This window comes from Gopherus flavomarginatus, chromosome 18 (genome assembly GCF_025201925.1).
Source record: "Gopherus flavomarginatus isolate rGopFla2 chromosome 18, rGopFla2.mat.asm, whole genome shotgun sequence".
NCBI classification, from domain to species: domain Eukaryota; kingdom Metazoa; phylum Chordata; order Testudines; family Testudinidae; genus Gopherus; species Gopherus flavomarginatus.
The window spans coordinates 24,394,356-24,422,034 of record NC_066634.1 but is presented as its reverse complement, the minus strand read 5'-3'; the positions used below and the strand labels follow the sequence as shown (position 1 = coordinate 24,422,034).

The following is a 27,679-nucleotide window of genomic DNA, read 5'->3' as shown; positions in this document are numbered from 1 at the left end:
AGGCGTGTTTGTGTTCTCGTCTCCTGGGCCGATGTGGGACAGTGTGTGCCCGCCGGGGAGAGGCTGCGGGCACCTGCTCTTCCTTCCCATAGCCTGGGTGCGGAGGAACTCGGCCGAGGTAAATGCCCTGCGTTGGCTGGTTTGCTGTTTGGCCCGGGGCAGAAAGGAGCTCACGGGCCTGACTTGTGCAATGGGGGAACAGATGATGTAACCAGTCCTCCCTCCCCCCCGCACACTCCTACGTGAACCCACAGCCACAGCCACTGGCACCCACGTGTGGGCTTTTAAAATACACCGCAGCAAAAATCCCCATGGGGGGGATGAACCCTGCCCCTGCGCTGGGACATTTAAATGGACCTCAGGGTGGTCGGGTCCCTGTGGGGCTGGGCCCTGCACAGACCCCAGTGGAAACCAGCCCCCCCCGCAGACACAGCGAGACAGTCCCTGGCCCAAAGGTCCCCCACTCTGACCCGACACTGGATGGGGAAACTGAGTCTGGCTGCAGGGACTGGCCCGAGGTTGCACAGCAGGGCCAGGGCCGAGGCAGGGCTTGAATCCAGGTGTCCTGTATCCCAGCCCTGCCCCCGCGCCCCCCATGGGTGGGCAGAGCACCCCCGGGCGGCTGCTTCCTGCCTACGCCAGGCCTGTCTCCCATCGCTGTCATGGAAAATTCTCTGCCAGATGGCCTGGTTGCTTGGCAACCCCCTGGCGTCGTCACCCCCCCGGCCCCCCCGCCAGGTTTGGATGCCAGCCAGAGGGGAGGGCTCAGGCTGCGTCGGAAAAGGGAAACGTGGGGCTGAGGGGCTGGCAGGCCATGAAGCAGCGGGACAGGAGCCCCCCCCGGGTAAGTACCTGGGGCGCTCGGGGCAGGGGACCGGACAGCAGGGGTGACAAAGCGGGACACTTTGGGGGGGGGAGAGGACAAAGCCCCGAATAGCAGGATGTGGGGTTACCCGAGGTGGGTCCAGGGCTCAGTCCGGGAACCCCGTCTGCTCTGGCCCTCGGGGTGCCAGTCCCCGGCTGCAGGAAGGAGGATCCTGATGGGCTCTGTGCCTCAGCTTCCCCAGGTGGGCATGAGGGGGCTGACCCAGCTCCCGGGGGCTCCGGGACATGGAGAGGTTACCGGGCACCTCGACTGCCAGCCCAGGGACCCGGAACAAACCTCGCTCCAATGACACCCCCCAGTGAGACAGCTCGGTCCTCACCCGGCCAAGACAGAACCCAGGCGTCCGGGCTCCCTGCTCTAACCACGAACTCTCCCACGGGATAGAACCCAGGCGTCCGGGCTCCCTGCTCTAACCATGAACTCCCCCACGGGATAGAACCCAGGCGTCCGGGCTCCCTGCTCTAACCACTAACTTCCCCACCCCTCCCCCCGGGGATAGAACCCAGGCATCCGGGCCCCCTGCTCTCTCCCAGGCATCCTGCCCTTTTATCCAGAGGACAATGGCTCCCCTGCATGTTGCCATAGTGATTCGTCGCTGGCTTTGTCTGGACAATAGGGTGGCTGGGTGGGACTCCAAAGCCCCCCCTCATTGGCTGCCTGCCCAGGGGCCAGGCCGGGGGGGCTCTTTGCAGATGTCCTTGGTGGCTCAGCTCTGCCCCTCCAGATGGGAGGAGCAGCGGAGGGTTATACAGCCAGGGACCCCTGCAGCAGCAACTGCCCCACTGCCCCTCCCTGGCAAGCTGGAGGGCTCTGCCCCATGAAGGCAGAGAGAGGGGTCGTGCCAGAGCCAGGGAGAGAACCCAGGAGTCCTGGCCCCCAGCCCCCCTGCTCTACCCACTAGACCCCACTCCCCTCCCAGAGTCAGGGATAGAACCCAGGAGTCCTGGCCCCCAGCCCCCCCTGCTCTAACTACCAGCCCCCACTTCCGTCCCAGAGCCAGGGAGAGAACCCAGGAGTCCTGGCCCCTGGGATGAGCAGAAGTTCTCGAGTGCTGTTAACCAATGGTGCCCTTTGCGCCCCCAGGGTTAGGGCACCATGGGAATGAGCCGTGGTTTTCTGAGCCTGAATGGGCTCTCAGAACCGCCTGAAAATGGGGCATCTCAGGTCGGGTGACAATGGGGGAAGGAGCCTGGGGCCTTCAGAGCCGGCCTCTGGGTTCTGTTCCCAGACCCTTCAGGGGCCTCGGTCGCCCTCTCTGAGCCTCACAGCCACCTGGGCGTCCACCCGGGTGCTATCTCTCTGCGGTGGGGCAATGCTGGTGCCAGGGTGTTTGCAGCTAGCTAGATAGCAGTGTTACCCCTGCCCGCAGGTGGGGAAACTGAGCCGCAGGGTGGCAGCGACTCAGGGCAGACCCAGATCTCCTGGGTTCCAGCCTGGGGCCTCCACAAGGCCGGCCTCCCTGGCCCACGGATTCTGTCTACAGCTGCTTGTGGAAGGTTGACCCTGCTCTGTGCCTCAGTTTCCCTGCACCCCACCGCCCCCCGTAGCACCCGGCTGATGCTCCCTGCGGCGCGGATGGCTTTACAGTGCTTTGGAAGGGGAACAGGAAACGCGCTGGGACACTGAGCACCGATAGCACCTGTCCCCCCCCCCCCCCCCCCCCCCCGGCAGTCACGTGCAGAGCAGACAAACCTGTTGGGATGGAAACCCTGACGTGCCCCAGCCTCTGCTTCCCCATGACAAGTCTCTGACTCCCTGCCCTGCCCCCCGACGCCACCCAGACACGGGGCGGGACGGGGCAGGTACAGGCTGCCAGGGCTGGGGCTGTGGAATTACCGGATGGGGCAGCTTGGGATGGGGATTTGAGATCCAGCAAAAACTGGCTTCCCGAGAGGGGGGAATCCTTTCAAAGCTGCTTTCCCGGGTAAGTGAGGCCCTGCCGTGTAGCTGTTAGCAGGGGAGTGCCTTGATGTCCTGACCAAGATGGGGCCCTGTCAGGCCGGGCACCGGCCAGACCCCAACTGAAATCAGGGCCCCGTCGGGCCGGGCACCGCCCAAACACAGGCCGAGATCAGGGCCCCGTTGGCCCGGGCGCCGCCCAGACCCAGGCTGGGTGCTCTGCTCACCCAGCGCAACAAAGGGCAGGTTGCTGTCCCCATGTCACTGCTGGGGGACTGAGGCCTGGGAAGATGCATGGAGGTGCCCAGGGCCGCCCCCTACATCAGTGGCAGAGCCAGGGGACCTCTTACAAATCCTTGGTTCTGCCCCCCCCGCCCGGCCTTGCTGTGCTCGGCCCTGATCCTGCCAGCAGGGTTCTGCTCGGAGCTCCCAGCCGCCTCGCAGAGTCAGCAAGAAACCGCCAGGCGCTGGTGATGGAAAATGTGCGTCAGGCCGAGGCCGGGGGAAGTTCTCTGGGTGAAACGCTGAGCGGGGCAGGGGGAGGGAGTGTCAGCTGGAAGGGTGAAGCTGGTGCAGCCGTGAGCTGGTTTGGTAACAATGGCTGAGGCTTGTGGCTGTGTTGTGCTCTTGAGAAACTCCTAGAACCCAGGAGTCCTGGCTCCCATCCCCCTCTGCTCTAGCCGCTAGACCCCACTCCCCTCCCAGAGCCAGGGAGAGAACCCAGGAGTCCTGGCTCCCATCCCCCCCTGCTCTAGCCGCTAGACCCCACTCCCCTCCCAGAGCCAGGGAGAGAACCCAGGAGTCCTGGCTCCCATCCCCCCCTGCTCTAGCCGCTAGACCCCACTCCCCTCCCAGAGCCAGGGAGAGAACCCAGGAGTCCTGGCTCCCAGCTCCTGCTCTAACCTTAGACCCCACTTCCCTCCAAGAGCTGGGGGGAGAACCCAGGAGTCCTGGCTCCCATCCCCCCCTGCTCTAGCAGCTAGACCCCACTCCCCTCTCAGAGCCAGGGAGAGAACCCAGGAGTCCTGGCTCCCACCCCCCCCCCGCTCTAACCCTAGACCCCACTTCCCTCCGAGAGCTGGGGAGATAACCCAGGAGTCCTGGCTCCTGGACACGAGGCCCACATGGGCTTGTCCCTCAGACAGACCCTCGGAGCTGCCGGTGGCTGAGTCCCCTCTGCAGGGGCCGTATGGGGTGTGGGTGGCCTTGGCCTGGCCCTCCTGACTCCTGTCCCTGATCAGAGGGGGCAGCGCGGGGGCCATTCTCCGCAGCTCCATGGGTAGCTGGTGCCAGCAGGCCGTAGGGATCCCGCCCTCGCACGGCGTGGGAGCGACCTGTGCCCTGGGTGAAAGTCCGGGCGGGGGGTGGGGATGGAGATTCTGATCCGCGCCAAACGGCGGTGACAAGCCAGTGTCTCTCCATGGGGCAGCACCTGCACTGACCTGGGCTCCTTGGTCCCCACCCGTGACCGGCTCTGGGCCCCCGGTGGAGAGCAGGGACCAGACCGCAGCTGCACTGGGCCGATGCAGGAGGGGGCAGAGCCGCAGGTCGGAGGGGAGCTGCCCATGGGCTGGGGGAAGGCGCAGTGTCTGGGTGCCTGCCAGCGGGAGGTGTCGCGGGCCTGGGCAGGCGACAGGCTCACCTGGGCGGGAACCCCCCATAATCAATGGGTGGGCCTGGCCGAGCTTCCAAACTAGCTGCGTAGATGGGGTCAGATTGGCCCCACTTGTAGGACATGTCTGTGTGTGGGGGCTGGGAACCAGGACTCCTGGGTTCTATCCCCAGCTCTGGGAGAGGAGCAGGGTCTAGTGGTGAGAGCAGCAGTTGGGGGAGGAGACCCTCCGTTTTTGTTCTTTTCCCAGCTCTGCCACAGATATTCTGGGTCTCAGTTTCCCCACCTGTAACATGGGGAGAACAATCCTTCCCATGAGCTGTTTGGGGCAGGAATGGGCTATCAGTCAGGGTCTGTGCAGCACCTGGCACACTGGGGCTGGGGGGGTGATCTCAGCTGGGACCCTCCTACAGTACGGAGGGCACCACCAGGTCTCCCTGCTCGCAGCCCGGGAGCTGCCGCGGGCACCCGGGCACTGACCCCCTCCCTGCCTTTCCCTGTAGAACAAGCCGTGGAAGAAACTCAAGAGCATGGTCCACTGGTCGCCTTTCGTCGTGTCCTTCAACAAGCGCTACCCGTGGGTGCAGCTGGCCGGCCATGCGGGTGAGAGGGGCTGCAGGAGCCAGTGCGGGAGGGGGCCCCAGCAGCTGCCGTGGCTCTGCTAGGGGGTGCAGCCAGCCCCGATGGTGGCTGGCGAAGGCAGCGCCGTGTGCCCAGCAGGCACAGGCCGGGGTGCGTCCGGGCTCCCCTGACCCCAGCCGTCCCCTCCCTCCCCCGCAGGGAATTTCAAAGCCGGGGACTACGGGCGGATCCTGAAGAAGCTCTGCCCGCGGGAGCAGCAGTGCCTGGAGCGCCTCATGCAGGACTCGCTGCGCCCCCACGTGCCCGCCTACTTCGGGCTGGCGCAGCGGGACGGCGAGTGCTACAACCAGATGGAGGATCTGCTGGCCGGCTTCGAGACGCCCTCCATCATGGACTGCAAGATGGGGGTCAGGTGAGAGCCCAGCTGCGGGGCAAAGGCGAGCCGGCTCAGCGAGAACCCAGGAGTCCTGGCTCCCGGCCCCCCCTCTAACTACTAGACCTCCCCCCCAGAGCCAGGGATGGAACCCAGGAGTCCTGGCTCCCAGCCCCCTGTTCTAACCACTAGCCCTCCCCCCCCAGAGCCAGAGATGGAACCCAGGGGTCCTGGCTCCCAGCCCCACGCTCTAACCACTAGACTCCCCCCCCCCAGAGCCAGGGATGGAACCCAGGAGTCCTGGTTCCCAGCCCCCCGCTCTAACCACTAGACCTCATTCCCCTCCCAGAGCCGGGACTGAACCCAGGAGTCCTGGCTCCCAGCCGCCCCCCCAACCACTAGACCTCCCCCCCCCCCAGAGCCAGGGATGGAACCCAGGGGTCCTGGCTCCCAGTCCCCCGCTCTAACCACTAGACCTCACTCCCCTCCCAGAGACAGGGACTGAACCCAGGAGTCCTGACTCCCAGCCCCCCTGCTCTAACCACTAGCCCTCCCCCCCCAGAGCTGGGGATGGAACCCAGGAGTCCTGGCTCCCAGCCCCCCTGCTCTAACCACTAGCCCTCCCCGCCCCAGAGCCAGAGATGGAACCCAGGAGTCCTGGCTACCAGCCCCCTGCTCTAACTACTACCCCCCACAGCCGGGGTAGAACCTAGGAGCCCTGCGCTGGGAGTGCCAGACCCCGGGGCCCAGGGCCAGCCGAGGCACGGGCTGTGGGGTGAGCGTCCCTCGCTGATCCCCGTAGGACGTACCTGGAGGAGGAGCTGGAGCAGGCCCGGCAGCGGCCCCGGCTGCGCTGCGACATGTATGAGAAGATGGTGGCGGTGGAGCCGGGGGCGCCCACGCCCGAGGAGCACGCCCAGCGCGCCGTGCTCAAGCCCCGCTACATGCAGTGGAGGGAGGCGCTTAGCTCCAGCGCCACGCTGGGCTTCCGCATCGAGGGCATCAAGGTGGGGGCCACAGGTTGGGGGGGTCCCATCTGGCTGGGGGGGGAGCAGGCCTGGCCGGGGGGGGTCCCATCTGGCTGGGGGGGGGAGCAGGCCTGGCTGGGGGAGTCACCTCTGGTGGCTGGGGCAGTCACATCTGGCTGAGGCGGAGCAGGCCTGGCCGGGGGGGTCCCATCTGGCTGGGGGGGAGCAGGCCTGGCTTGAGCAGGGGCGTCTGGCTCTGGGGAGGGGAGCTCACGTCTGGCTTGAGCAGGGCTGGCTCTGGGGGGAGCGGGTCTGACTGGGGCACGTGCGTCCCGCTTGGCCTCCCAGGCCCCGGCCTGATGGGTCTCTGTGTCCCCAGAAAGCCGACGGCACCTGCAGCACCAACTTCAAGACAACGCGGCGGCCCGAGCAGGTGGTGCAGGCGCTGGGCGACTTCGTGGACGGCGACAGAACCATCCTGGTGAGGGGCTGGGCTCCCCGGTGGTGCTGCTGGCCCAGGCTGGGGGGAACGGCCCAGGGCTTGGGCTTTTTGCTGCCGACATGCAGCCACCTCTGGGGCACGGCCCAGCGGCTGCTAGTCTGTGTGATACTTTCGTTTCAACCAGCGTGCGGCAGCACAGCGCCCCCTAGTGCTGTCCTAGCGCCTGCCCCCTGCCCCCCTGTGCACCCTAGTGCCGCCGTGGGGCCAGCACCAACTGCCAGGGGAGAGCGTCCCCTGCTGAGCCCCTGCCCCACAGTGACCCCTAGCGCCTGCCCTGCCTGCCAGGGGAGAGTGCCCCCTGCTGCCCCCCGGCTCCCTGCCCCACAGTGACCCCTAGCGCCTGCCCTGCTCGCCAGGGGAGAACGCCCCCTGCTGCCCCCCGGCTCCCTACCCCACAGTGACCCCTAGCGCCTGCCCCGCCCGCCAGGGGAGAACACCCCCTGCTGCCCCCGCCGGACTCCCTGCCCCACAGTGACCCCTAGCGCCTGCCCTGCCCGCCAGGGGAGAACGCCCCCTACTGCCTCTGCCGGACTCCCTGCCCCACAGTGACCCCTAGTGCCTGCCCTGCCTGCCAGGGGAGAACGCCCCCTGCTGCCCCCCGGCTCCCTACCCCACAGTGACCCCTAGCGCCTGCCCCGCCCGCCAGGGGAGAACACCCCCTGCTGCCCCCTCCGGACTCCCTGCCCCACAGTGACCCCTAGTGCTGCCCTGGGGCCAGCACCCACTGCCAGGGTTGAGTGCTCCCTGCTGAGCCCCTGCCCCGCTCCTTGCCACCCAGCACCGCCATGGGGCCAGCCCTGCCTGCCAGAGGAGAGCGCCCCCTGTTGAGTCGCTGGTGCCAGTACTTGCAGATCGGGGCAGCTGCGTTCCCCTGTCACGGGGGCCCCAGGCGATGCTCTGGGGCTGCTCCCCACCAAGCCAGGCAGGACTTTGGGGAGCCTCCTCTCCCTTGGAGCAGACTGTCTGCAGGGCAAGAAGCTCCCACGGCTTCACCTCCTGGGTCTCTCCTTGGAGCATTCAGCATCCTCTGCCCCTCCGTGCGCTTCCCACAGCGAGTCGCCCCAGCGGGGTCCTGGGGGGGCCACAGGGTCCTGCCCCCCCACTTTGCAGTCAGACGTGACTCAGCCAGCCAGTAACATAGAGGTTTATTCGATGACAGGAACAGGGTCTAAAACAGAGCTTGTAGGTACAGAGAACCAGACCCCTCAGCCGGGTCCATTCTGGGGGGCAGTGAGCCAGACCCCCACGTCTGCCCTCAGCCAGCTCCAGACTAACAACCCCTCCCAGCCCCTCCTCTCTCCTCAGCCCCTTTCCCGGGCCAGGAGGTCACCTGATCCCTTTGTCTCCAACACCTTCAGCTGGCACCTTTGCAGGGGAGGGGCCCAGGCCATCAGTTGCTAGGAGACAGAGTGTCAGGCATTTAGGTGCACTGGCCCTTTGCTCTGCCAGATACTTAGGAACTGCCATGGGGACACTGAGGCACCAACACAGTATTCAGATAAAACATTAAGAACGTTCCCAGTTCGTCACACCCTCCCTGCCAGGACCCAGATGGGCTGGGCCTGGCTAGTGCTCGGGCAGCTGGGTGGGTCCGCAGCGCCATCGCCCCCTGCTGGCCTCCCGCAGCACCCTCACCTGCCCACCTTGTACAGACAAAACTACACAGGATCTTTTCAGGGAGCAGGACAAAGATGCCACATTTATTATGATGATAATTTGATTTATGATCAATAACTAATATCTTAATCCTTGTACACACACATTATACCTAATAGCTACACACACACACACACACACACACACACACCCACCCACCCATCAGATGTTCTGCAGCTGCTGCACAGTTACCAGTCCTGGACATAGCTTGAGTTCATGGCTTGATTTTGCAGCTTGGGTTCGTAGCTTGTGGTGACTAACTGGCCAGGAAAGCCGGGCACAAGGACGAGCTGGGTCTCTGTTGGGCCTGCACCGATGTCCTTCCATGTTGCCAGCAGAGTGTTACCCTCCAAAGTCTCCCATCTCACCCATCCTTTCTGTAGGCTTTAGTTTGAATCCAGAGTCTATAGGTCTTGCTGTGTCACTGCCTCTGCGTTTGGTGACTGATCACCCATCAATTGCAGGCGTGACTGTCAGCCTGGGACCTGGCTTTGATCTTCCTTCTACTGTACCTTTTCTGTTTAGGGTGGACTCTGCTTACTTTGTTAGGGCTCTTGTCTGCATCTTCAGCCAGTGGGGTTTGAACTTTATTTCATCAGGACAGGCTGGGGCTGGAGGTTGATTCCATCGTCCATCCATACCTCAGTCACACATCTAAACTAGCTAATAAGAGTACAGCAGGGTTTGCAAAAAGGAAGGCTGGAGGAAGCTTTTACAAAATGGAGTGAGCCTTTTAAAATGGGGTTTGAATTACAATATGGCAAACCGTGAACAGAAGTTGCAATGTAGGCAAGTGCAGTGAATGGTGAACAGAAGTTACATTAATAAAGTGAACAATTAAAAACACTTTCATTGATCAGTTCTACACCCTCCCCTCTTCCTCCCCAGACAAACTACCTGGGCCGCCTGAAGGAGCTGCGGGCGGCGCTGGAGCAGTCCGAGTTCTTCAACACCCATGAGGTAGGTTCTGGCTGGGCGTGGAGCTGAGGGAGGCAGCCGACCTGCAGGGGAGGCGCTCCCTGCCGAGTGGGGGGCCCAGCCGGTGCCCCTCACCCTGGGGATCTGTTCTCCTGCCCACTGGTAGCCCCAGGGAAGGAACCCAGGAGTCCTGGCTCCCAGCCCCCCACCCCCTCTGAGCTCTGTTTGCCCCCCAACAGGTGGTGGGGAGCTCTCTGCTTTTTGTCCATGACCGGACGGGGCTGGCCAAGGTCTGGATGATCGACTTCGGCAAGACGGTGCCGCTGGCCCGGGGGCAGACACTGACGCATCGGCTGCCGTGGGTGGAGGGGAACCGGGAGGACGGCTACCTCTGGGGGCTGGACAATCTCATCACCATCTTCAGCACCATGGAGCAGGACTGAGCCGGGGCCGGCACGCTGGGGACACCCAGCCCCGGCTCTGTGCAATAGCTGGGCACTGCCGTGCGGTGCCCTCCCTGCCTCTTATTTATACAGCCAGATATGCTACAGCCCGTCTGCCTGGGCCGGCTTCCAGCAGCTCGGACGGCCCCGCACCAGGGACAGGATGGGACAGCGCCTGGCCCGTCACACAGACATCAGGGGACCCAGTTTACACCAGCTAATGGGAAAGGGCAAGAACTAGTCCCGTCTCGGAGCGGAGCCACTTCCCGCTCAGCTGTTCGTTCCGCGGCCCAGCCCGAGGGAGAGCGAGGCCAGGGGAACCCTGGGAAGGCCGAGATTGGCCCCCAGCACTGGCTCAGCGATCCTCCACTGCAGGCCCCGGCAGTGACGCCGGCTGGAACCGAACAGGGCTCAGATGCTCTGGGCCCCTCTCCTGTTCACGGTCCATTTTCCTTCAGCTGGGTCGGGAGGAGGCCTCCCAGCCCCACTTCCTGCCCCTGCTGGTATCAGAGCCAGCCCCACCACCGGGCTGCTCCAGGGGACCTGGTCTGCAGGGAGCTGCCTGTGGGCAGAGCAGCAGCTCCACGTTACCGGTTCATGGGATGGTAAATTCAAGACACTTGAAAAGACTTTTTGGCAATAGCGACTGGGCCCTGGTGTGGCGGGCGGCTGTGGGCTCTGGTGTGACCTTTCTGGGCAGCAGGTCGACCCCCAGCTGCGGCTGCAGGTTTCTCGGCCCATCCCCTGAAGCATTTGTGGCCCTGCTGGAGGGTCGGATGCGGCCGGCAATTTCCACCCCCTGCACTTTCTTCTGCTGTGGCAAGGAGCCTCCACCGCCCCGTGGCCAGAAAATGAGAACCCCGAGTTACTGTGAAGCTTGCGCCCACGGTGGGGAGCTCAGGGGTTGCCTGTGGCTGAGTCTATCCTCACCCGGGGGTGGTTTTCCTGGCGGCTGGAAATCTGGGGTGAGCCTGGCTGGAAAGTTCGGCCCGTCTTTACAGGGGGCTCGGCCCTTTGAGAACCAACCAGGATGCCACCTCCCCTGCCAGCTTTGTGTGGTTCCCCTAGCCCAGCCTTGGGCTCACCCCGGGCTCTCGCCCTGCGTGCAGGGCACTGGCACCGCCAGCCGCAGGCCACCTCCCCTGCCAGCTTTGTGTGGTTCCCCTAGCCCAGCCCTGGGCTCGCTACGGGCTCTCGCCCTGCGCGCAGGGTGCTAGCGTGGCCAGCCACAGGCCACCTCCTCTGCCAGCTTTGTGCGGTTCTCCTAGCCCAGCCCTGGGCTCGCCACGGGCTCTCGCCCTGCACGCAGGGCACTGGCACCGCCAGCCGCAGGCCACCTCCCATGCCAGCTTTGTGCGGTTCTCCTAGCCCAGCCCTGGGCTCGCTACGGGCTCTCGCCCTGCGTGCAGGGCACTGGCACCGCCAGCCGCGGGCCACCTCCCCTGCCAGCTTTGTGTGGTTCCCCTAGCCCAGCCCTGGGCTCACCACGGGCTCTCGCCCTGCGCGCAGGGCACTGGCATGGCCAGCCGCAGGCCACCTCTCTGGCAGGCTCCTGGCCCGGGGCGCACGCACCGTGCCTGAGTCACAAGGGCCCGAGTGAGGGGCCTGGTTTCCCCTTGCTCTGCTGCACTCTCACTGCTCGTTTCCCGAGCACTCGCCGTGTCTGCGTGAGCATCTCACGGGCAGAACCAAGGCCCTGGGAGTCACTCCCACCGGCACCAGCTCCAAGCCTGGCCAGGCTGGGGAGCGGTTTCCAAGGCAGGATTCAGGAGCCCCGGCTCCATTAGGCCTGACCCAGGGCACTGCCAGTAGCTGCCTGAGCCGCTCAGCTCTGCAGCCCCTGCCGGGTTCAGCTCTGGCTGAGCACAGACTCCCTGCACCTAGGAACTCATGGGGAGGGGGGAGCAGGCGGGTGCGGTTCAGGGGACCATCCTGCTCCCCACTGGCTCAGGTCCAGGAGCGCGTGTAGCCAGCCTGGCGTTCACTCCAGTCCAAGTGCTGCACAGGACCCAGGGGGGGACGGGCCCTTCCAAATCCAGCCGCCTGGGGCTCTGGCTGCTCTCAATAGTGCTGGGTCACACAGGCAGGGCAGGGGCCAAGCGCTGGAAATGCAGCTGCCCGGCTGAGCCACCGGCTCCGAGCCTTTGGTTCCAAACTCGGAGAGCAGCTGCCATGGGTGCTAGTCCCTGCTGGCTATTCCTGGCCAGCCCAGGGCCCCGCAGCAGAACTGACAGCAGCACTCAGAGTCCCCAGCCGAGATCTGGGCCCTGTGGTGCCAGGTGCTGCACGCACCCCGGGAGAGAAAGTCCCTGCGCCAAAGAGCTCACAGTCCAGACAAAAGGTGGGAGGGGAAACCGAGGCACAGAGCAGGGCAGAGGTTTGCCCAGGGTCAGTGTCAGAGCTGGGAATGGAACCCAGGAAGCAGCACCCGACCCACACGACCTTGCTGCCCAAGGCTGTGATCAGGTCAGCTCCTGGGGGGGGCAGGGCGGGTTCTGAACAGGTCCCCCAGTAGTAGCGGAGCCCCTCCAGCCAGTGGAGCGAGGGATGCTCCTGCCCCCCCCGCACGCAGGCAGGACGTTCTCGGGACCGAGCGTTGTCCCTGGCCCATTCCTCTGCATGGGGCTCTGCCACCCTCTGGAGATGGGCACACGGCCAGACCTTTGGGGCGAGAACTGTCACAATAAACAGAACCTGCCGGTGTGGAAACCAAACAGTCTTTGTCTTTAATGCACGTTGCTGGCGCGGGTCGAAGTTCCCAAGTTTGCTGCATGACAGCAGCTCTAGAGAGCCGAGACCACTGGGCCGGGTGCTGCCCAGATCCCGGCCGAGATCGGGGCCCCGCCAGGCCGGGCGCCGCCCAGACCCCGACTGAGAGCCAGTCCCTGCTCTCAAGAGCTAACAGTGGTGGGTGGCAGACAGGAAGCGTGAAGTTATTTTCAGAGCCGGCCACAAGTACCTGCCGTTTCCTGGCGCCGTGGCCTCAAAGCAGGAATCTGGGACAGTCTGAAAAGCGTCACTGGGTGGAAGAGCAGCAGCTCCTCTGGAGAGGGCCTGAAATAGCTGCGCCTCCCCCACGGCCACAGCCCGGGGGGCATCAGGGCTTCCTGCAGCACAGGAGAAAGGGACCAGGGCCGCACCTGGCACTTTAACCCCAGCGTCTCTCTCCTCAGTGGGACTGAGTATGATGTGCCCTGCCCCACCCCGTGCACCGCTCCGCCTCCAAGCACTCTGCAAAGGAGGGCTGGATCATCGGCCCCATTTTGCAAAGGGGAAACTGAGGCACGGAGCAGGGAAGAGCGGAAGAGCCAGGCCCCCCGAGTCCCAGATCACTGCTCCACCCACTAGGCCCTGCTGTGCCTCGTAGCATGGGTGGGTCCAAGGGCTGCAGGGCGTCTCCTCCGCCCGGTGCTCCAGTGGCTCCTAGCGCTCGGCAGCAGAGGGTGGCCCGGCTGGCTGGGGCATGGCGCTCTGTGTGGTTCGTGGGTGCAGCAGCACGGTCTTGCCGCAGAGCCCCGCCCTCACGCCTCCCGCGGGCACCACGTAGACCTTGCCGTCACCCGCCCGCTTGGGGCAGAAGTCGGTCAGCTGGGCGTTGCTCTCATGCGCCTGCCGGTAGCTCCACAGCTGGGGGCGCCAGCTCTTGCCTTGCTTGGAGAGCAGGTAGATCTCCAGCACGTCCTGCGGGGCGGGCGGGGGGCAGGCCGGGCCGGGGCGGAAGAGGCCGGAGATCTCCCCGTCCTCCTGGCAGGCCGGGCTGAGGGCACCGGCCCTGACGCCCAGCAGGAGTCCTGCAGGGGGAGAGGAGCCAGCCAGTCTCTGCAGGGCAGCTCCATCCTGCCCCTGGGATCACGGGCCAGTGCGGGGGCAGCCCCCTGGATGGGTCCCTGTGCCCGGCCAGCTGCCGTACCCTTGTGGCAAGCCTGGGAAATGCAGCCAGGCCAACTCGCCCTCCTGTGCGGAGGGGGGGCGCAGGAAACCCAGCTGAGTGGGGCTGTCCCCACAGCCCAGCCTTAGGATGCTGGGAGCCCCAGGCCCTTTCATGGGGAAGTTTGGGGGTGGACAGGGGCAGGTCGCAGTGGCTGCAGGGAGCTGCCTGGGAACAGGGCAAACGGCCTGGGCAGGAGGGGTCCAAGCTCCGTTCGCCGCAGCCCTAGAAGCCGTCCCCAGCCCGTGCTGCTGGGACGTACCTGAGATGACGGCCCAGTGGGCTTTGTAGCCACGTCTCCTGCAGGGCTCGTGGTTGGAGTCCTCGTCATAGCTGGGATGGCCATTAAGGTTTGCCAATAGGGCTGTAGCGGGCCGGCTGGCGAGGAAGGGACACGGAGGGAGAGCAGGCTGCCCCAGCTCTGGGCACCCAGCTCCTGCCCCTGGAGAACTGGAGAAGTGCCCTCCACACCAGGCACTGACTGGGCACACATGGGGTCGCTAAACTTCTCCAACTAGAGAGGGGCTGGAGCGTTAAATCTGCTGCTGTCCAAACCTGTGGGCTCTGGGAGCCACCGCAACGGCTGCCTCAGACGGGCGGGACACAGGGGGGTAGGCGTGGGTAGGGCATTTAACCACTGAGAGAGAGAAGGCACCTGCCCCACATTCATCTCCCGCACTGCAGCCAGGAAGAGGAGACATGACAGATGTGGCCACGTCCCACCCCAGAAGTGTCCGCATCTGCCTCTAAAATGACACCCCCAGGCCCGCTCTACAGGGATATTAGAACTGCACCAGCCCCGCCCAAGCATGCAGGCTGCGGTGCGGACCTCACGGGGTCGCCGCGCATGGGAAGGATACGGCAGTAGCAGCGGGCAGCCAGCGGTCAGATGGCGAAGGATCCTGTCCCGGTTCTCTCCCTCCAGACCTCCGGAGAGCAGCTCGGCCCGGCACTGGAACAGCTCCTCGGCCAGCTGGGCCATGTCAGCCGCTGGGATGGACAGGGACAGGAATTCAAGCTGCCCCGAGGGCCACCCCCAGCAGCGCAGCCCGAGCTCGGGCCATGGCCCCGGTTTCTTGCTCCCCTAAGCAGCACTCCGAAAACACACTGCCGGGGGGACGTGAGCCACATGGGAATAACTGAGGGCTCTGCAGCCTAGCAAAGGGCTGACACGACCCAGCAGCTGCGAGGTGAAGCTGGACACATTCAGGCAGGAAATGGGCACAGGTTTGTAACAGGGAGGGGAAGGAACTGTTGGAACGATTTCCCAAGGGCAGTGGCGGGTTCCCCAGCACTGGAGCCGTTCAAATCAAGATGGGGGTTTTTCGGAAAGCTCCTGTTCACATGGGAGCGAATTCAGGGAAGGCCCATGTTCTACAGGAGTTCGGATCAGCTGCTCCCGATGGTCCCTGCCAGCCTGAGACTTGATGAATCAGAGAGAACACACAACGCTGGCCCCTGGCCCCATGGCATTTATACAGGCTGGGCTCACTGGGGCCTGCACTCAGGATTTTATCAGCAGCCCACGATAGCTGGGGTTTTTCATGACAAAGCTCCACCTCCTGGAGTCCTGGGATTCCACAAAATCCTCAACTTTCATTGGAAATACAAGTGTCCAGTCCTGCTGGCCATGAAGAAAAGCTGAGAAGGCTCCAAAGGTGAATTCCTGGCCCCAAGTGCTTGGCATACGCTCATGATCTCTGACTACTCAGGGCCAGCATTAGCGAGGCTCCCGCTGACTGCCCCAGCTTCCAGAGGAACCTTCTGCCTTGGACAGAAACCTCCAAGCACTCGCTCCTCGTGGGAAACGAACAGCCCTGCTGCGGGGTTTTTTCCCCTAAATCAAGGAGCTTGCAAGTTTTCAAGCAAACTAATCCAGCTGGGGGCACAGAGGCGGGAGCTGCTGCCGTGCAGAGAGCCGGGTTCAGAGAATAAGGCTGGAAGGGACAATTAGACCATCTAGTCTGACCTCCTGTCCCGCCTGGGCTGTTCCACGGCACCCAGCTCCCCCTGCATCGAGCCCTTCCGGGAAGGAGTCCGATCCCCAGCAACGCTGTAGGGGCCAGAGACTGAACTCCAGCAAGGCAGGAGTAAAGCCCTCGTGCCCTGCGCTACGTACCACCTCTGGGCGATTCCTCACGCAGTCGCAATGCAGACTGGGCTCTGGAGGCTCCCCCTGGCGCCCTGCCCAGCGCCTGTGGCCTAGTGCAAGGAGCGAGTTTTCAACCCCCAACGTGCCATGGGCGATGGCTACCAGTCACCCACCTGAGAACATCTCTCCTTGGGCGGTGTAGCCTCTCTCCAGCGCCATCTGCACGATCCTCTCCAGGGAGACGTCCTGGGACAGGCTGAGGAGGGAGCCCGCCATCCACAGCGCCACCAGCCCGCACCTAGAGGGGGAGAGAGAGAAGAGACATTGCAGGGAGCCTGGGTCCCACGGGCTGAGCTCGGCCAGACCCCCCTCCGAGAGTGCTGGGTTCGGAGACGGGTATTTCTCTGCAAGCCTTGGAAGGCTTCCCTGGGTTCCCGTGTCCTTAGGCCTCTTCCCCTGCAGCCTGGGGGCGCGGGTCACCGGCTGGGCTCATCTGGGCACGTCTCACTGAGTCGATTCCCTGCCACCACAGGGGCCTGGGGCAGCAGTGGCACCTCAGTCTTAGCCCTGAGGACTGAAATGCTTTGCTCCAACGCAACTCGCTGGGCTCAGCACATCGGTAACCGGATGAGACCGAAGGGCCTGGCCCACCCAGATCAGGCTTCCGAACGGGCCGTCTGGCCACAGATGCTAGCTCCAGCAAGGCCTTCATTCCTCCAGGGGAGGGTGCAGCTCGCTAACGCTGCGCCCCCCGCAGGCTGGGGTTCGAGGGAGCTCCCGCTTTGCCTGGGGGCACCTGTTTGAGATGGAAAAGGCCAAGTGTGGGGTTTTTAAAGGCAGATCCCGAGTTGGATGTTAGGTTTAGACCAACTCGTCCGCCCTTGTGCTACCTGCTCACGATCCTTTCCCCTCCAATGCAGTGAGTAACGTTCCCCTGGCCCTTTACGCGCTTGCCTGCTGCTTGGGCAGAGCTCCCTGTAAACATCCGCATGGCTCCCTCCTCGGCCTCCTGCACCCGCCGGGAAACGCTCCTTTGCTGGGACGCCTCCAACAGACTTCCCAGTGGTTAGGCCACTGGTGACCGGAGATCCCTGCCCGCCACACCAAGTGGTACGGCCTCCTTGATTCCCGTGCTCCCTGTCCGTCTGCATCGGCCAGCTCTTCTCTTAGACCGCGATTGTGGGACTCTGGGGCGGGGACTGTCTTCTGGGAGGTTTATACAGGACCTGGCCCCATGACTGGGCTGCCGAGGTGCTACCATAGCACAGCAGCTGGCTCCCTGCTCAGACCCAGGCTGGCCTCCCCTATGCTCCCCCTGAGGCCCAGGCACAGAAGAGCTCTTGGCAACTGCTTGGGAGGGACCAAGCAGGGAAGGCTGTAGATCCATGGGACTGAGACCCCTGCCCCTGCCCCTGGGTGGGTCCAGCCCCGGGGGAAGCGTTTGCCCTGACAGAGAGGAAGCGGTTGCAATACTCACTGAGGCCCCTCTTGGATTAAGGAAGGCACCGCCCTGTTGTAGAGGAGCCACTTGAAATGCCCGCTAAAGCTGGAAGACAGAACCAGGCAAACACTTACTGGCGATTTGCCATCCAGCCCCCACTCACCAGCACTTCCCCCTCTGCGTGGTTCATGAGAGGCTCTCGTCTCCTCCCCGAGCGCTTTGGGAGAACGAAGCAGAGAGCTGGGATTGCGGCTACCTCTGGGCTGTGTGATGGCCACACGGCAATGCCCCTCTATGGGACAGGAAGTGGCCCAAGGTCCTGTACCCAGTTGGCCCTGCAGAGGGAATTTAGGGAGGCAAAACGGAATGAGCTCATTAGGGCCTGGCCGGGGCCCCAGGGCTCAGCACACCCGGACTTTGAGGCAAAGCGCAGAGACCAGGAACTAAGTTTTATGTCTCGTTTGAATGATGGGCACCGCCAGCAACACGGGTTAGGGTCCCAGCTGACTGAGGGGAGAGCCCCTGCTGAGCCCCCCGCCCCATAGCACAGCCCCCCCAGGGCTGCCAGAGGAGAGCGCCCCCCCCGCAGCATGGGCCCCGGGCCCCTGGGTTCTGTCTGGTGGGTCCCGGCCCGGCCCCGCTCCCGCTCAGCGGGCGAGACCCGCCCGGGGATCCCGGCCCGGGGCCCGACCTGGATTTCCTGCGGCTCAGCAGCTCCCGGACGTCGTCCCCGCTGCCGGGCGCTGGGGCTGCTCGCTCCAGGGCCGCCTTGAAGAACTTGGCCTTGTCGAGCGCGTGGGTGGGCAGCGGCCGGGGCGGGGGAGGGGGAGCGGGAGGGGGCGGGGGCGGGGCAGGGCCCGGCTGGGGGGTGGGTGGGGGAGGGGCGGGACCCCGCTGGGGGGTCGGTGGGGGAGGGGCGGGACCCCGCTCGGGGGTGGGTGGGGGAGGGGCGGGGCCCGGCTGGGGGGCTGGAGGGGGAGGGGGCGGGGCCATCCCCACCCTGGCTGGGGGGGGCGCAGCAGGAGGCGAAAGGGCGCAGACTAGAACCCAGGTCACTGGGACATGGGTTAGAGGTCAGGGGTCACCGCGGGGTCACCGCGCGTGGGGTGGGGGCGTGGCCCGGCGGGGTCGGAGGTCATGGGGCCAGGGTCGCCGCTGGGGGCGCTCTCAGGGCCCCTCCGAAAATGGCGGCCGCCGGCGGAGCAGGCAGCGGCAGGGTGAATCCGATCACGTGATTGGATTCCAGCCACCCGCCTCTCAGCCGCCCCTTCCGGGTCGCGTGAGAAATACCGCCAATGAAATGCGATAACAGCGGTTACTGACAGCTCCAATCAGCCAGTGGCCGGCTCTTGCGCGGAAGGCGGGGATTGCCGAGCGGACCACCAAATCCCCGCCTTAGGGGGGCGGGATAACGATGGAGAACCGCCTTCTGATTGGTCACGTTACCAGCCGTGGCCCTGCTTTGATTGGCCTGCTACACACAAGGTTGTAGGGTTTCATTGGCAGGGGCCGGAGAGACGCCCTTTTATAGGCTCATGCGTTCGCTGCTGCTTCCTCGTGATTGGCTCGCGCGGACAGTGGGCGGGGTCGTCTCTCGGCCGGCTCCTGTGGCGGCGGGCGGCGCTGGGCCTGCGGACTCCATCGGTGAGGGGCCGCGGCGGGGCGGCGCCATCGGGCCGCGGGGCCGGGGGGGACCGGGCCGGGGGGCAGCGCCCGGCCTGTGTGACCCAGTATGGCCGGGCGGGGGGGCGGCGGGGCCGGAGCTACCGGCGCCTTCCTGGGGGCGGGGCTTGTGCGGGGCCCCGCCCCCCGGAGCTCCCACATCCGGGTCCTACGGGGCGGGGGGGGTCAGCCTGTATCCCCCTCCCCCACTGGGGCGGGGCCTGGCGCCCCTTCAGGGCTCCCCTGGGGGGCGGGGCGGGGCTCGGCCGGGAGCCCGTGGCAGGAGCTGGGGGACTGGCTGGGGGGGGGGCCCGGCTGGGAGCCCGTGGCAGGGGCTGGGGGGGGCCCGGCTGGGAGCCCGTGGCAGGGGCTGGGGGACCGGCTGGGAGCCCGTGGCAGGAGCTGGGGGGCCGGCTGGGGGGCTCCCCTGGGGCGCGGGGCGGGGCCCGGCTGGGAGCCCGTGGCAGGAGCTGGGGGACCGGCTGGGGGGCTCCCCTGGGGCTGGGGGGGGGCCGGCTGGGAGCCCGTGGCAGGGGCTGGGGGGGGCCCGGCTGGGAGCCCGTGGCAGGAGCTGGGGGACCGGCTGGGGGGCTCCCCTGGGGCTGGGGGGGGGCCGGCTGGGAGCCCGTGGCAGGAGCTGGGGGACCGGCTGGGGGGCTCCCCTGGGGCTTGGGGGGGCCCAGCTGGGAGCCCGTGGCAGGAGCTGGGGGACCGGCTGGGGGGCTCCCCTGGGGCTGGGGGGGGGGCCCGGCTGGGAGCCCGTGGCAGGGGCTGGGGGACTGGCTGGGGGGCTCCCCTGGGGCGCGGGGCGGGGCCCGGCTGGGAGCCCGTGGCAGGAGCTGGGGGACCGGCTGGGGGGCTCCCCTGGGGCTGGGGGGGGGGCCGGCTGGGAGCCCGTGGCAGGAGCTGGGGGACCGGCTGGGGGGCTTCCCTGGGGCTGGGGGGGGCCCGGCTGGGAGCCCGTGGCAGGAGCTGTGGGACCGGCTGGGGGGCTTCCCTGGGGCTGGGGGGGGCCCGGCTGGGAGCCCGTGGCAGGAGCTGGGGGACCGGCTGGGGGGCTCCCCTGGGGCTTGGGGGGGCCCAGCTGGGAGCCCGTGGCAGGAGCTGGGGGACCGGCTGGGGGGCTCCCCTGGGGCTGGGGGGGGGCCCGGCTGGGAGCCCGTGGCAGGAGCTGGGGGACCGGCTGGGGGGCTCCCCTGGGGCTGGGGGGGGCCCGGCTGGGAGCCCGTGGCAGGAGCTGGGGGACCGGCTGGGGGGCTCCCCTGGGGTTGGGGGGGGTCTGTGCCCTGGATCCCAGGCTGCTGCCCCCCCCGGTCTTGGCCCCAGACCCTCCCCACAAGCTGCCTCCCCTGAGCGTGGCGTCTGGGCCTGCGGGCGCTCTGGGTGGGATTAGCCCCTGAGCCTCCAGCGCCTCGGGCTGGTCTCGCCCTGGGGGCGCGCTGGGCATCTTCTGAGACCGTGACCCCCTGCAGCCGGTTCCCCCTTGCGCGCTCACCTCCATTCCCGTCTCTTCTCCTTAGACCCCGCTGTGCCATAAGGACGATGGCCGTCCCGGAAACCCGCCCCAATCACACCATCTACATCAACAACCTCAATGAGAAGATCAAGAAGGATGGTGAGCAAGTTCCTGTCTGGAGCTGGCGAGGAGGGTGGCTGGGCTAAGGGGCTTGCGCTGGAGCCCAGCGCTTTGCAGGGAAGCCAGGGAGTGTCGGGAGGACTCGCTCTCCCAGCCCCCACTCCTGCTTGCCTGTTGCTGTCTGGCTGAGGAGGACTGGGGGCTTTGGAGGGATAAAAGTGACTCCTGCTCTCTGGTGCGGGCGGTGAGCGCCTCTGTCCGAGGCAGCAGGAGTCGCCCGGTCTGCGTCCAGCTCCTCGTAGTGGCACAGCTCTGTGTCTGTCTGCTCCATGTACCTAATGCTCCGGCTCTCTCTCCTAGAGCTGAAGAAATCCCTGTACGCCATCTTCTCCCAGTTTGGCCAGATCCTGGATATCCTGGTGTCCCGGAGCCTGAAGATGAGGGGACAAGCCTTTGTCATCTTCAAGGAGATCAGCAGCGCCACCAACGCCTTGAGGTCCATGCAGGGGTTCCCCTTCTACGACAAGCCGATGGTGAGTGCTGCGTACCGGCCTGGGCTGGGGGAGGCCGACTGGCGAGAGCTGTTGGAACTGCCTGAGCCGCTGCTCCGTCGTGCTCCCCCTGACGAGCTCTCTCCACCCCCAGAGGATCCAGTATGCCAAGTCGGACTCCGACATCATCTCGAAAATGAAAGGCACCTACGTGGAGCGTGACCGCAAGCGGGAGAAGAGGAAGCCTAAGGGCCCAGAGACACCCGTCGTCAAGAAACAGATGCCTGGGGCAGCTGCTCCTGTGGCAGCTGCAGTGCAAGGAGCTGTCCCTGTGAGTAACGTGAGCAGCGTCTCTGCCTGGGCCGCTGCCCTAGGGCAGGGGCTGGTTGACAGCTGGAGCTTGGGGCCTGAGGGAGCCTTTCCTAGTGCAACCGGCATGGTCTGTCTCAGGCTGCTCTCGGGAGCCGGCCTGAGTCCGCTGGCCCCAGCCGGCTGTGGTTAGCTTCTGCGGCCAGCGGCGGGCTCTGATGTGAATGCCAGGACTGTGCCCAGGCAGCCCCCGAGGACTCCAGGGCAGGTCAGCGCCCAGGATCTTTCTGTGAAGCTGGGCTCTCTCTCCCCCCTATAGGGAATGCCGCCAATGAACCAGAACCCCCGCATGATGCACCACATGGCAGGCCAGCCTCCGTACATGCCCCCTCCGGGTATGATCCCCCCACCTGGCATGACTCCTGGAGGAATCGCGCCAGGGGCCATGCCCCCTCAGCAGATGATGCCTGGCCAGATGCCGCCTACCCAGCCGGTGAGTATATGACAGAGCTTAGCCTGGCTTCGGCTCCTTTCCGGCAGCAGGTAGCAGTGGCCACGTCGGACTGGACTCAGCTGTGTGGGGCAAAGCTCCCTCTGGGGGTGGGGCTTGGGGGAACAGGGCCTTTCCACTCCAAGGTACTGGTTCCAGTGGGGAGCAGAAAAGAACTCATGAGCTTGTGTGGGACATCTCCCTGAGGGGTGAGGGTCCCTTCCCACCCCCCCGGCTTGTTGCTCGCCTCAGCCGAGAAGCCAGAGATGCTGAGTCCCAGGGGACTCCTCTGCGTGGAGAGCAGGGGGCACTCGCCCTGGCAGGGGAAGGGAGGGTGGCCTGGCCTGGGTGCCGCCTCTGCTGTGTGCGTCTGGCTGGAGCTGCCCTGCAGGGTTCTCAGCCCTCCTGTCCAGGCAGCGCTCGCAGTGTCTGTGCTCCCATCCTGACCCCTGCTCGCTCTCCCTTGCAGCTCTCTGAGAACCCTCCCAATCACATCCTCTTCCTTACCAACCTGCCTGAGGAGACCAACGAGCTGATGCTGTCCATGCTCTTCAATCAGTGAGTGTGGGCCCTGAGGGAGTCGGGAGGGCCGAGTGGGGGTCTGTCAAACCTTGGTGGAAGTGGGTGGTCTGGGAGAGCGCAGAGCATGATGCTTGAGAGGCCAACAGAGGGGGGCGGGTGCCAGAGTGATCTGGGGGCCTGTCCCCTCTAACAGCCGGGTCCTGCTCCCCCAGGTTCCCAGGGTTCAAGGAGGTGCGGCTGGTGCCCGGGCGGCACGACATCGCTTTTGTGGAGTTCGATAACGAGGTGCAGGCTGGAGCCGCCCGCGATGCCCTCCAGGGCTTCAAGATCACACAGAGCAACGCCATGAAGATTTCCTTTGCCAAGAAGTGAAGCCCCCCAACCCAGGCCCAGAACTGCCCCTTCCCACTGCCCCAGTTAGTGTCTGTTCTGAACCCGATTCCCCCGTTTTTTACCAGTTCCCTGGAAGGTAAGTCCGTCCTCAGGGCCAGCCGGATTTCCAGCCCCAAACTCCCCTGTTCCCCAGAACCTTGTGAACTGCCGGCGAGGAAGCGTCCAACCTGCGTCTCCCCTGCACACCATGCTGCCTTGCTGCTCAGAGTGGGTAGGTGACTCTGGAGCGCCGCCAGCTGGTGATCCCTGTGTCTGCGACGAGCCTGGAGCTGGTTCGTGGTGGGATGATTGGTACAGGGGGTGGGGGCGGCTAGAGGCAGCTAAAGCCCTTCTGAAGCATTGTACCCAGAGTCTGCTGCTCAGACATTGCACCTGGCGCTTTCTGTTCTGTAATAAAAGCTCCCTTTGTGACCTCCCTGTGACGCGGCTGGCCCATTCCTCGCTGGGATCCCCAGTGGGGTGGGGTGAAATCAACTGGGCGGATTCTCCACGGGGGAGTCTCATTCCCTTTAACCTGTGTCCTGAGATATGGCTCTGAGCCATGCCCCCGGCAGGGGCGGGGCATTGGCAGGAGCTGAAGGGAATTATTCCCAGCCCAGTGATTGTGAAAGTGCTGAATTCTGGGCTTACCCCACCAATATCTGAGAAGCCTTTGGGGGCGCTTGTCTGGTCTGAGTAGATTGTCCCTGTCTTCTATAATACAGAGCCTAGAGATCCCAGGATGCACTGCTGGATGGAGCACTGCATGCTGGGAGAGAACACAGCGAAGTGGGTGCCTGGGAAGGGTTGTGCCTCCAGAGTGGCAGAGGAATCACCAGTGGCTGGGTTTTGGCTACCAGGGTGCCCCCTCTACCCCAGAGGTGGCTGCCTACCTCCTCCATTGGCTTCAGAGCTAGTCTGTTCACCCCCTGGCTGGCTGAGAGGAGCCCTGCAGGTGCTGGGGGGTCAGGTGCTTCCTAGCAGCCCCCCGGCGGGGCCGAGTCTAATGTGTTGAGTCGCAGAGCATGAGCTCAGAGCCCAGGACACTGCCGCTGGCGGGAGCTAGTATTTGTGCCACGTAGTGACCTGGTGCCATCTGGCTCAGGAGGATCCCACCGCTGCCACAAGGAGCTTCTGAACTGGGGGGGCTTCAGGGGGCTTCCCTCCTGGCTTCCCTTCCGACACGGGGCTGGTGGGAGGGCTTTGACAGTGCCCCTCTCTCAACCCCTTCTCTGTGGGGTCCTGCCCCTTCTGTGGGCCTCAGCTGTAGAGAGACATGGACAATGGGGCCAGTATGTTACCTGAGAGCCGGCCCCTGCGTCAGCAGCGGCCCCGCTCGCCCTTGCTCCTGGCTTGCGTTTGTGGCACTGGATTATTTAAAAAGCGGAGTGGAAGGGGGCAGAGAATTCGAAGCTGGTGACTTGGCTATACTGCATCTGGGGATGGGATTCTGTCTCCCCTCCTCTCTCACTCTGTGTGGCCTGGCCTGAAGACTCCTTGTCTGTTGTGGACATGCAGCCACCTCGGGGGTGGGCCGTGCAGCAGCAGCGCTACGCAGTCAGAGGCAACCAGCCCTATCCTGGGAGAGCCACAAAGCCAGAGAATGGCATTGCCCCGACTGGTGTCTGGGCTGGGGGAGCTGGAATTGTCAGGACGCAGGGCCGATATTCTGTCCAAAACCTGGTACCTGCAGCAGCATGGTGCCCCCTGCTCCTGGCAGCGCGGTCCCCCCCGACAGGTGTCAGGGTCACCCATCGGCAGCACGACACCCCCAGCGCTGCCCAGGGGTCAGCCTCCACTCGGGGAAGGGCGCCCCCTAGTGCCAGGCAAGGCCCAGCACTGCCAAAGGGCCCCCTGCCGAATGAATCGGCACATGCTCTGCCCAATGCGGTACCTGCTCCGGGATCTCCGAAAATGGCTCAGGCGGTGACTAGAAACAGCTGGGCCAAGCTGCCCTCCCTGCGTGGACAGTCTGAGCCTGGGGCGGCTGCATTTCGCCCACCATGGCTAACACCCGGCTCTGGGCCTGGGCCGCTCTGCTGGGTGCCCTGCTGGGGCTGCTGCAGGGGGGCCGGCAGCTGGGCAAGCTGGCGGAGAAGAAGCTGTGTGCGGATGCTGACTGCAGCCGTAAGTGTGCCCGGGGGGGAGGCTGGGGGCAGTGCCAAGGCCGAGGGGCTGCATGGGGGTCAGTGCTGGGGGGCAGGGCTGTGCCCTGGGGGGTGGCATGGGGCTGCATGGGGGGGTGATGCTAGGGGGCAAGGCTGTGCCCTGAGGGGTGGTGCTAGGGGGCAGGGGTGTGCCCTGGGGGGTGGCACGGGGCTGCATGGGAGGGTGGTGCTAGGGGGAAAGGCTGTACCCTGAGGGGTGGCACGGGGCTGCATGGGGGGTGGTGCTGGGGGTCAGGGCTGTGCCCTGAGGGGTGGCACGGGGCTGCATGGGGGTCGGTGCTGGGGGGCAGGGCTGTGCCCTGAGGGGTGGCACGGGGCTGCATGGGGGTCGGTGCTGGGGGGCAGGGCTGTGCCCTGAGGGGTGGTACGGGGCAGGCATGGGGGTTGAGGGCCATGGTGTGGCAGTGGGATGGGGCGGGGCAGGGCAGGGCCCTCTCTGGGGCAGGGGGGTGCTGGTGGAGGTGCAGTGCCTGTTCCTAGGGAATGACCCTCTGTCTCCCCTCCAGATCCGATCTCCATTGCGGTGGCCGTGCAGGATTACATCGCCCCCGACTGCCGCTTCATCCCCATCCAGCGTGGGCAGGTCGTCTACGTCTTCTCCAAGCTGAAGGGCCGTGGCCGGCTGTTCTGGGGTGGCAGCGTGAGTGGCTGGAGGCGGGCACTGGAGCTCAGAAAACGGCTCCCTCGGCTCTGCTGGGGCATCAGCCCCTGCCCGGGCATCATGCCCCTGGCGGAGCAGGAGCCAGGGCCACACAGAGGGCTGGGCCTGACCCCCGCACTCCCAAATCACCAGGCCAGGCCAGTCCCAGCCCCGGTTCCCATCTCAGCCCGGTGCCCCTCTGCAGGCTGGTGGGCTCCTGTGTGATGGTTGCTGGGTCTCAGGTCCTGGGGGGTTGGTCCCAGCAGGGCAGGGGGGGTCCATGGAGAGGGGGAGTTTCCCTGCCCAGGCTGCAGTTCTGTCGGGGAGGGCTGATGTCAGGGGTCTTGGCACCCCAGCGTAAGCCTCCCGATCTCCTCCCTGCAGGTGCAGGGGGATTATTATGGGGAGCACCCTGCCCGCCTGGGCTTCTTTCCCAGCAGCGTGGTCCAGGAGAGCCAGTACCTCAAGCCGGGGAAGGTGGAGGTCAAAACTGATGTGAGTAGCCGAACTGCAGCAGGTGGGCACCCAAGTATGGCGGGGGGGGGCTCCCCACACCGCAGGAGCTGCCAGCACTCACAGCACGCGGAGCGACTGGCCTTGGCTTGGCTGGCATATTTGCTCCATGCCTAGGGCACTGAGCCCCTGAGACAGGGGGAGAGACTGGGGGGATGGCAGAGCTGGGGATAGAACCCAGGAGTCCTGGCTCCCAGCCTAACCTCCCAGCCCCACCTCAGCTTCCCCTCTCCCCTTGGCCATGTCTGATCCCTGTACTCTCTTCCCTTCCAGCAATGGGATTTCTCCTGCCAGTGAGTTCTGCCTCGGCCCCCGCTGCCAGCCTCGCTCGGCTCCCAGCACCCCCAGCTGGCCACCGTGGCTCCAGTGCTTGGCCCAGGTCCTGCTGCTGTTCCAGAGCCCTGGGGGCAGGAGTGAATTTCCTTTTGCTGTAGCAATAACACCCCCCTCTTGCCTTAGGGGCTGTGTCCTGGGGCAACTCCCTGTAGCTTTGCTCTCACCACCCTCTGCCTGCAGCCACTCCTAAATAAAGCCTCCCTGCAGCAAACTTGCTGGCCCCGTCTTTCACTGGGGAGGAAGCAGGGGGAGTGGATCTTTTGGGTGGGGTGGGGGCTGTTTGCAGCTGCTTTGGCTTCTCGCTGGTGCAGGCCAGCTGTCCACCTGACTGGCTTGAAAAGTGAGTCCCTTTTGGCTCGGGGGGGCAGCCCCCAGGGGTGCTCTGGGGGTGAAGGGCAGGTTCCTTCCAGTGTCCAGCTTGGTGGGGGCACTTGGGAATGTTCCTGTTCCCCCCCTTCGCCCACTGCTGCTCCCCCTTGGGTTTGGGGGCTGTGGCAGCGTCCTCCCCCTGGAGCAGCAGGCTGGAAATAGAAATCTCCTTCGTACACCCTGCCCCAGATTCTCTGCCATCCCGCCCTGCTTGTGCCATGCACTGTGCCCATGCCTGGTGTGGTGCTGGGGCCTGGGTGGGGAGGGGGATTTCTGATCCTGGGCTGCGCGATGGGGGGCAGCTGGTTTCTCACCTGCCTGCTCAAAGTGAAAGCAGAAAAGCGAGTGCTGCCCTGGGGAGGTTTGGGTAGCCAGCCAGCTCAGCAGAGGCAGTGCCTGAAGGAGACCCGGAGGCAGGTCCCTTCTAGCTCAGGGCAGGGGCCATGTGGGGGTCTCCCTAGGGCTGCCCTGGGGCAGAGGCTGTCAGCCCCTGCACTGCTAATTCCCTGGGGGGCTTGGGGGGCTAGCGAACATCAGAGCCGAGGGGCTGCTGCTGTAGGCCAGGCTGGCTGGGACCTTTCAGATCTGCGCCGCCTGCAGCCACCTGGACCTCCCGCCCTCGAGCGAAGCTGCAACCGGCAGCAAAGCCGGGAGGTCCCCACTTCGGGTCTTGGCCTGGGGGCTGAGAGCAGGCTGGAGCCCTGGGGCGAAGCTGGGGGCTTCCCTTCCGCTGGTGCCTTTCCTGTGCCCTAGGGCTAATGGAACTTGGGGGGGGGGGGGGGGAGCGCATGGGTCTCACCTTGCAAAATCTGGAAGGCAGCCAAAAACTGGGGGGCGGTTGTAGATATATTGTCTGTGTGATGGTAGCACCCAGGAACTCGACCAACAGCCGGGACCCCCACCCCAAAATCAGCCCCCTGTCTTCCCCGCT

General features: G+C 65.3%; 4 protein-coding genes across 4 annotated transcripts; 3 read left to right on the top strand and 1 right to left on the bottom strand.

The window, feature by feature from the left end:
- Positions 1-769: 769 nt before the first annotated feature.
- Positions 770-9,844, top strand: ITPKC (inositol-trisphosphate 3-kinase C). Its single transcript, XM_050928608.1, has 7 exons — positions 770-844; positions 4,901-5,000; positions 5,178-5,391; positions 6,155-6,359; positions 6,700-6,801; positions 9,367-9,438; positions 9,636-9,844. Exons 1-7 carry the CDS (start codon positions 815-817, stop codon positions 9,837-9,839), a joined length of 927 nt encoding a protein of 308 aa, XP_050784565.1. The 5' UTR covers positions 770-814; the 3' UTR covers positions 9,840-9,844.
- Positions 9,845-12,540: 2,696 nt separating this feature from the next.
- ACTMAP (actin maturation protease) lies at positions 12,541-18,132 on the bottom strand. The gene is made up of 6 exons (XM_050928699.1): positions 17,992-18,132; positions 17,337-17,405; positions 16,033-16,157; positions 14,628-14,757; positions 14,030-14,100; positions 12,541-13,630 (listed from the first exon to the last, which is right to left on the bottom strand). The coding sequence occupies exons 3-6, from the start codon at positions 16,133-16,135 to the stop codon at positions 13,263-13,265; spliced, it is 672 nt and encodes a 223-aa protein (XP_050784656.1). The 5' UTR covers positions 16,136-16,157; positions 17,337-17,405; positions 17,992-18,132; the 3' UTR covers positions 12,541-13,262.
- Positions 18,133-20,479: 2,347 nt separating this feature from the next.
- On the top strand, positions 20,480-23,158 carry SNRPA (small nuclear ribonucleoprotein polypeptide A). Its single transcript, XM_050928618.1, has 6 exons — positions 20,480-20,577; positions 20,899-21,071; positions 21,184-21,360; positions 21,658-21,831; positions 22,298-22,386; positions 22,563-23,158. Exons 1-6 carry the CDS (start codon positions 20,505-20,507, stop codon positions 22,720-22,722), a joined length of 846 nt encoding a protein of 281 aa, XP_050784575.1. The 5' UTR covers positions 20,480-20,504; the 3' UTR covers positions 22,723-23,158.
- Positions 23,159-23,458: 300 nt separating this feature from the next.
- Positions 23,459-26,581, top strand: MIA (MIA SH3 domain containing). The gene is made up of 4 exons (XM_050928692.1): positions 23,459-24,849; positions 25,397-25,530; positions 25,915-26,025; positions 26,317-26,581. The coding sequence occupies exons 1-4, from the start codon at positions 24,726-24,728 to the stop codon at positions 26,338-26,340; spliced, it is 393 nt and encodes a 130-aa protein (XP_050784649.1). The 5' UTR covers positions 23,459-24,725; the 3' UTR covers positions 26,341-26,581.
- The last annotated feature ends 1,098 nt before the right edge of the window (positions 26,582-27,679 follow it).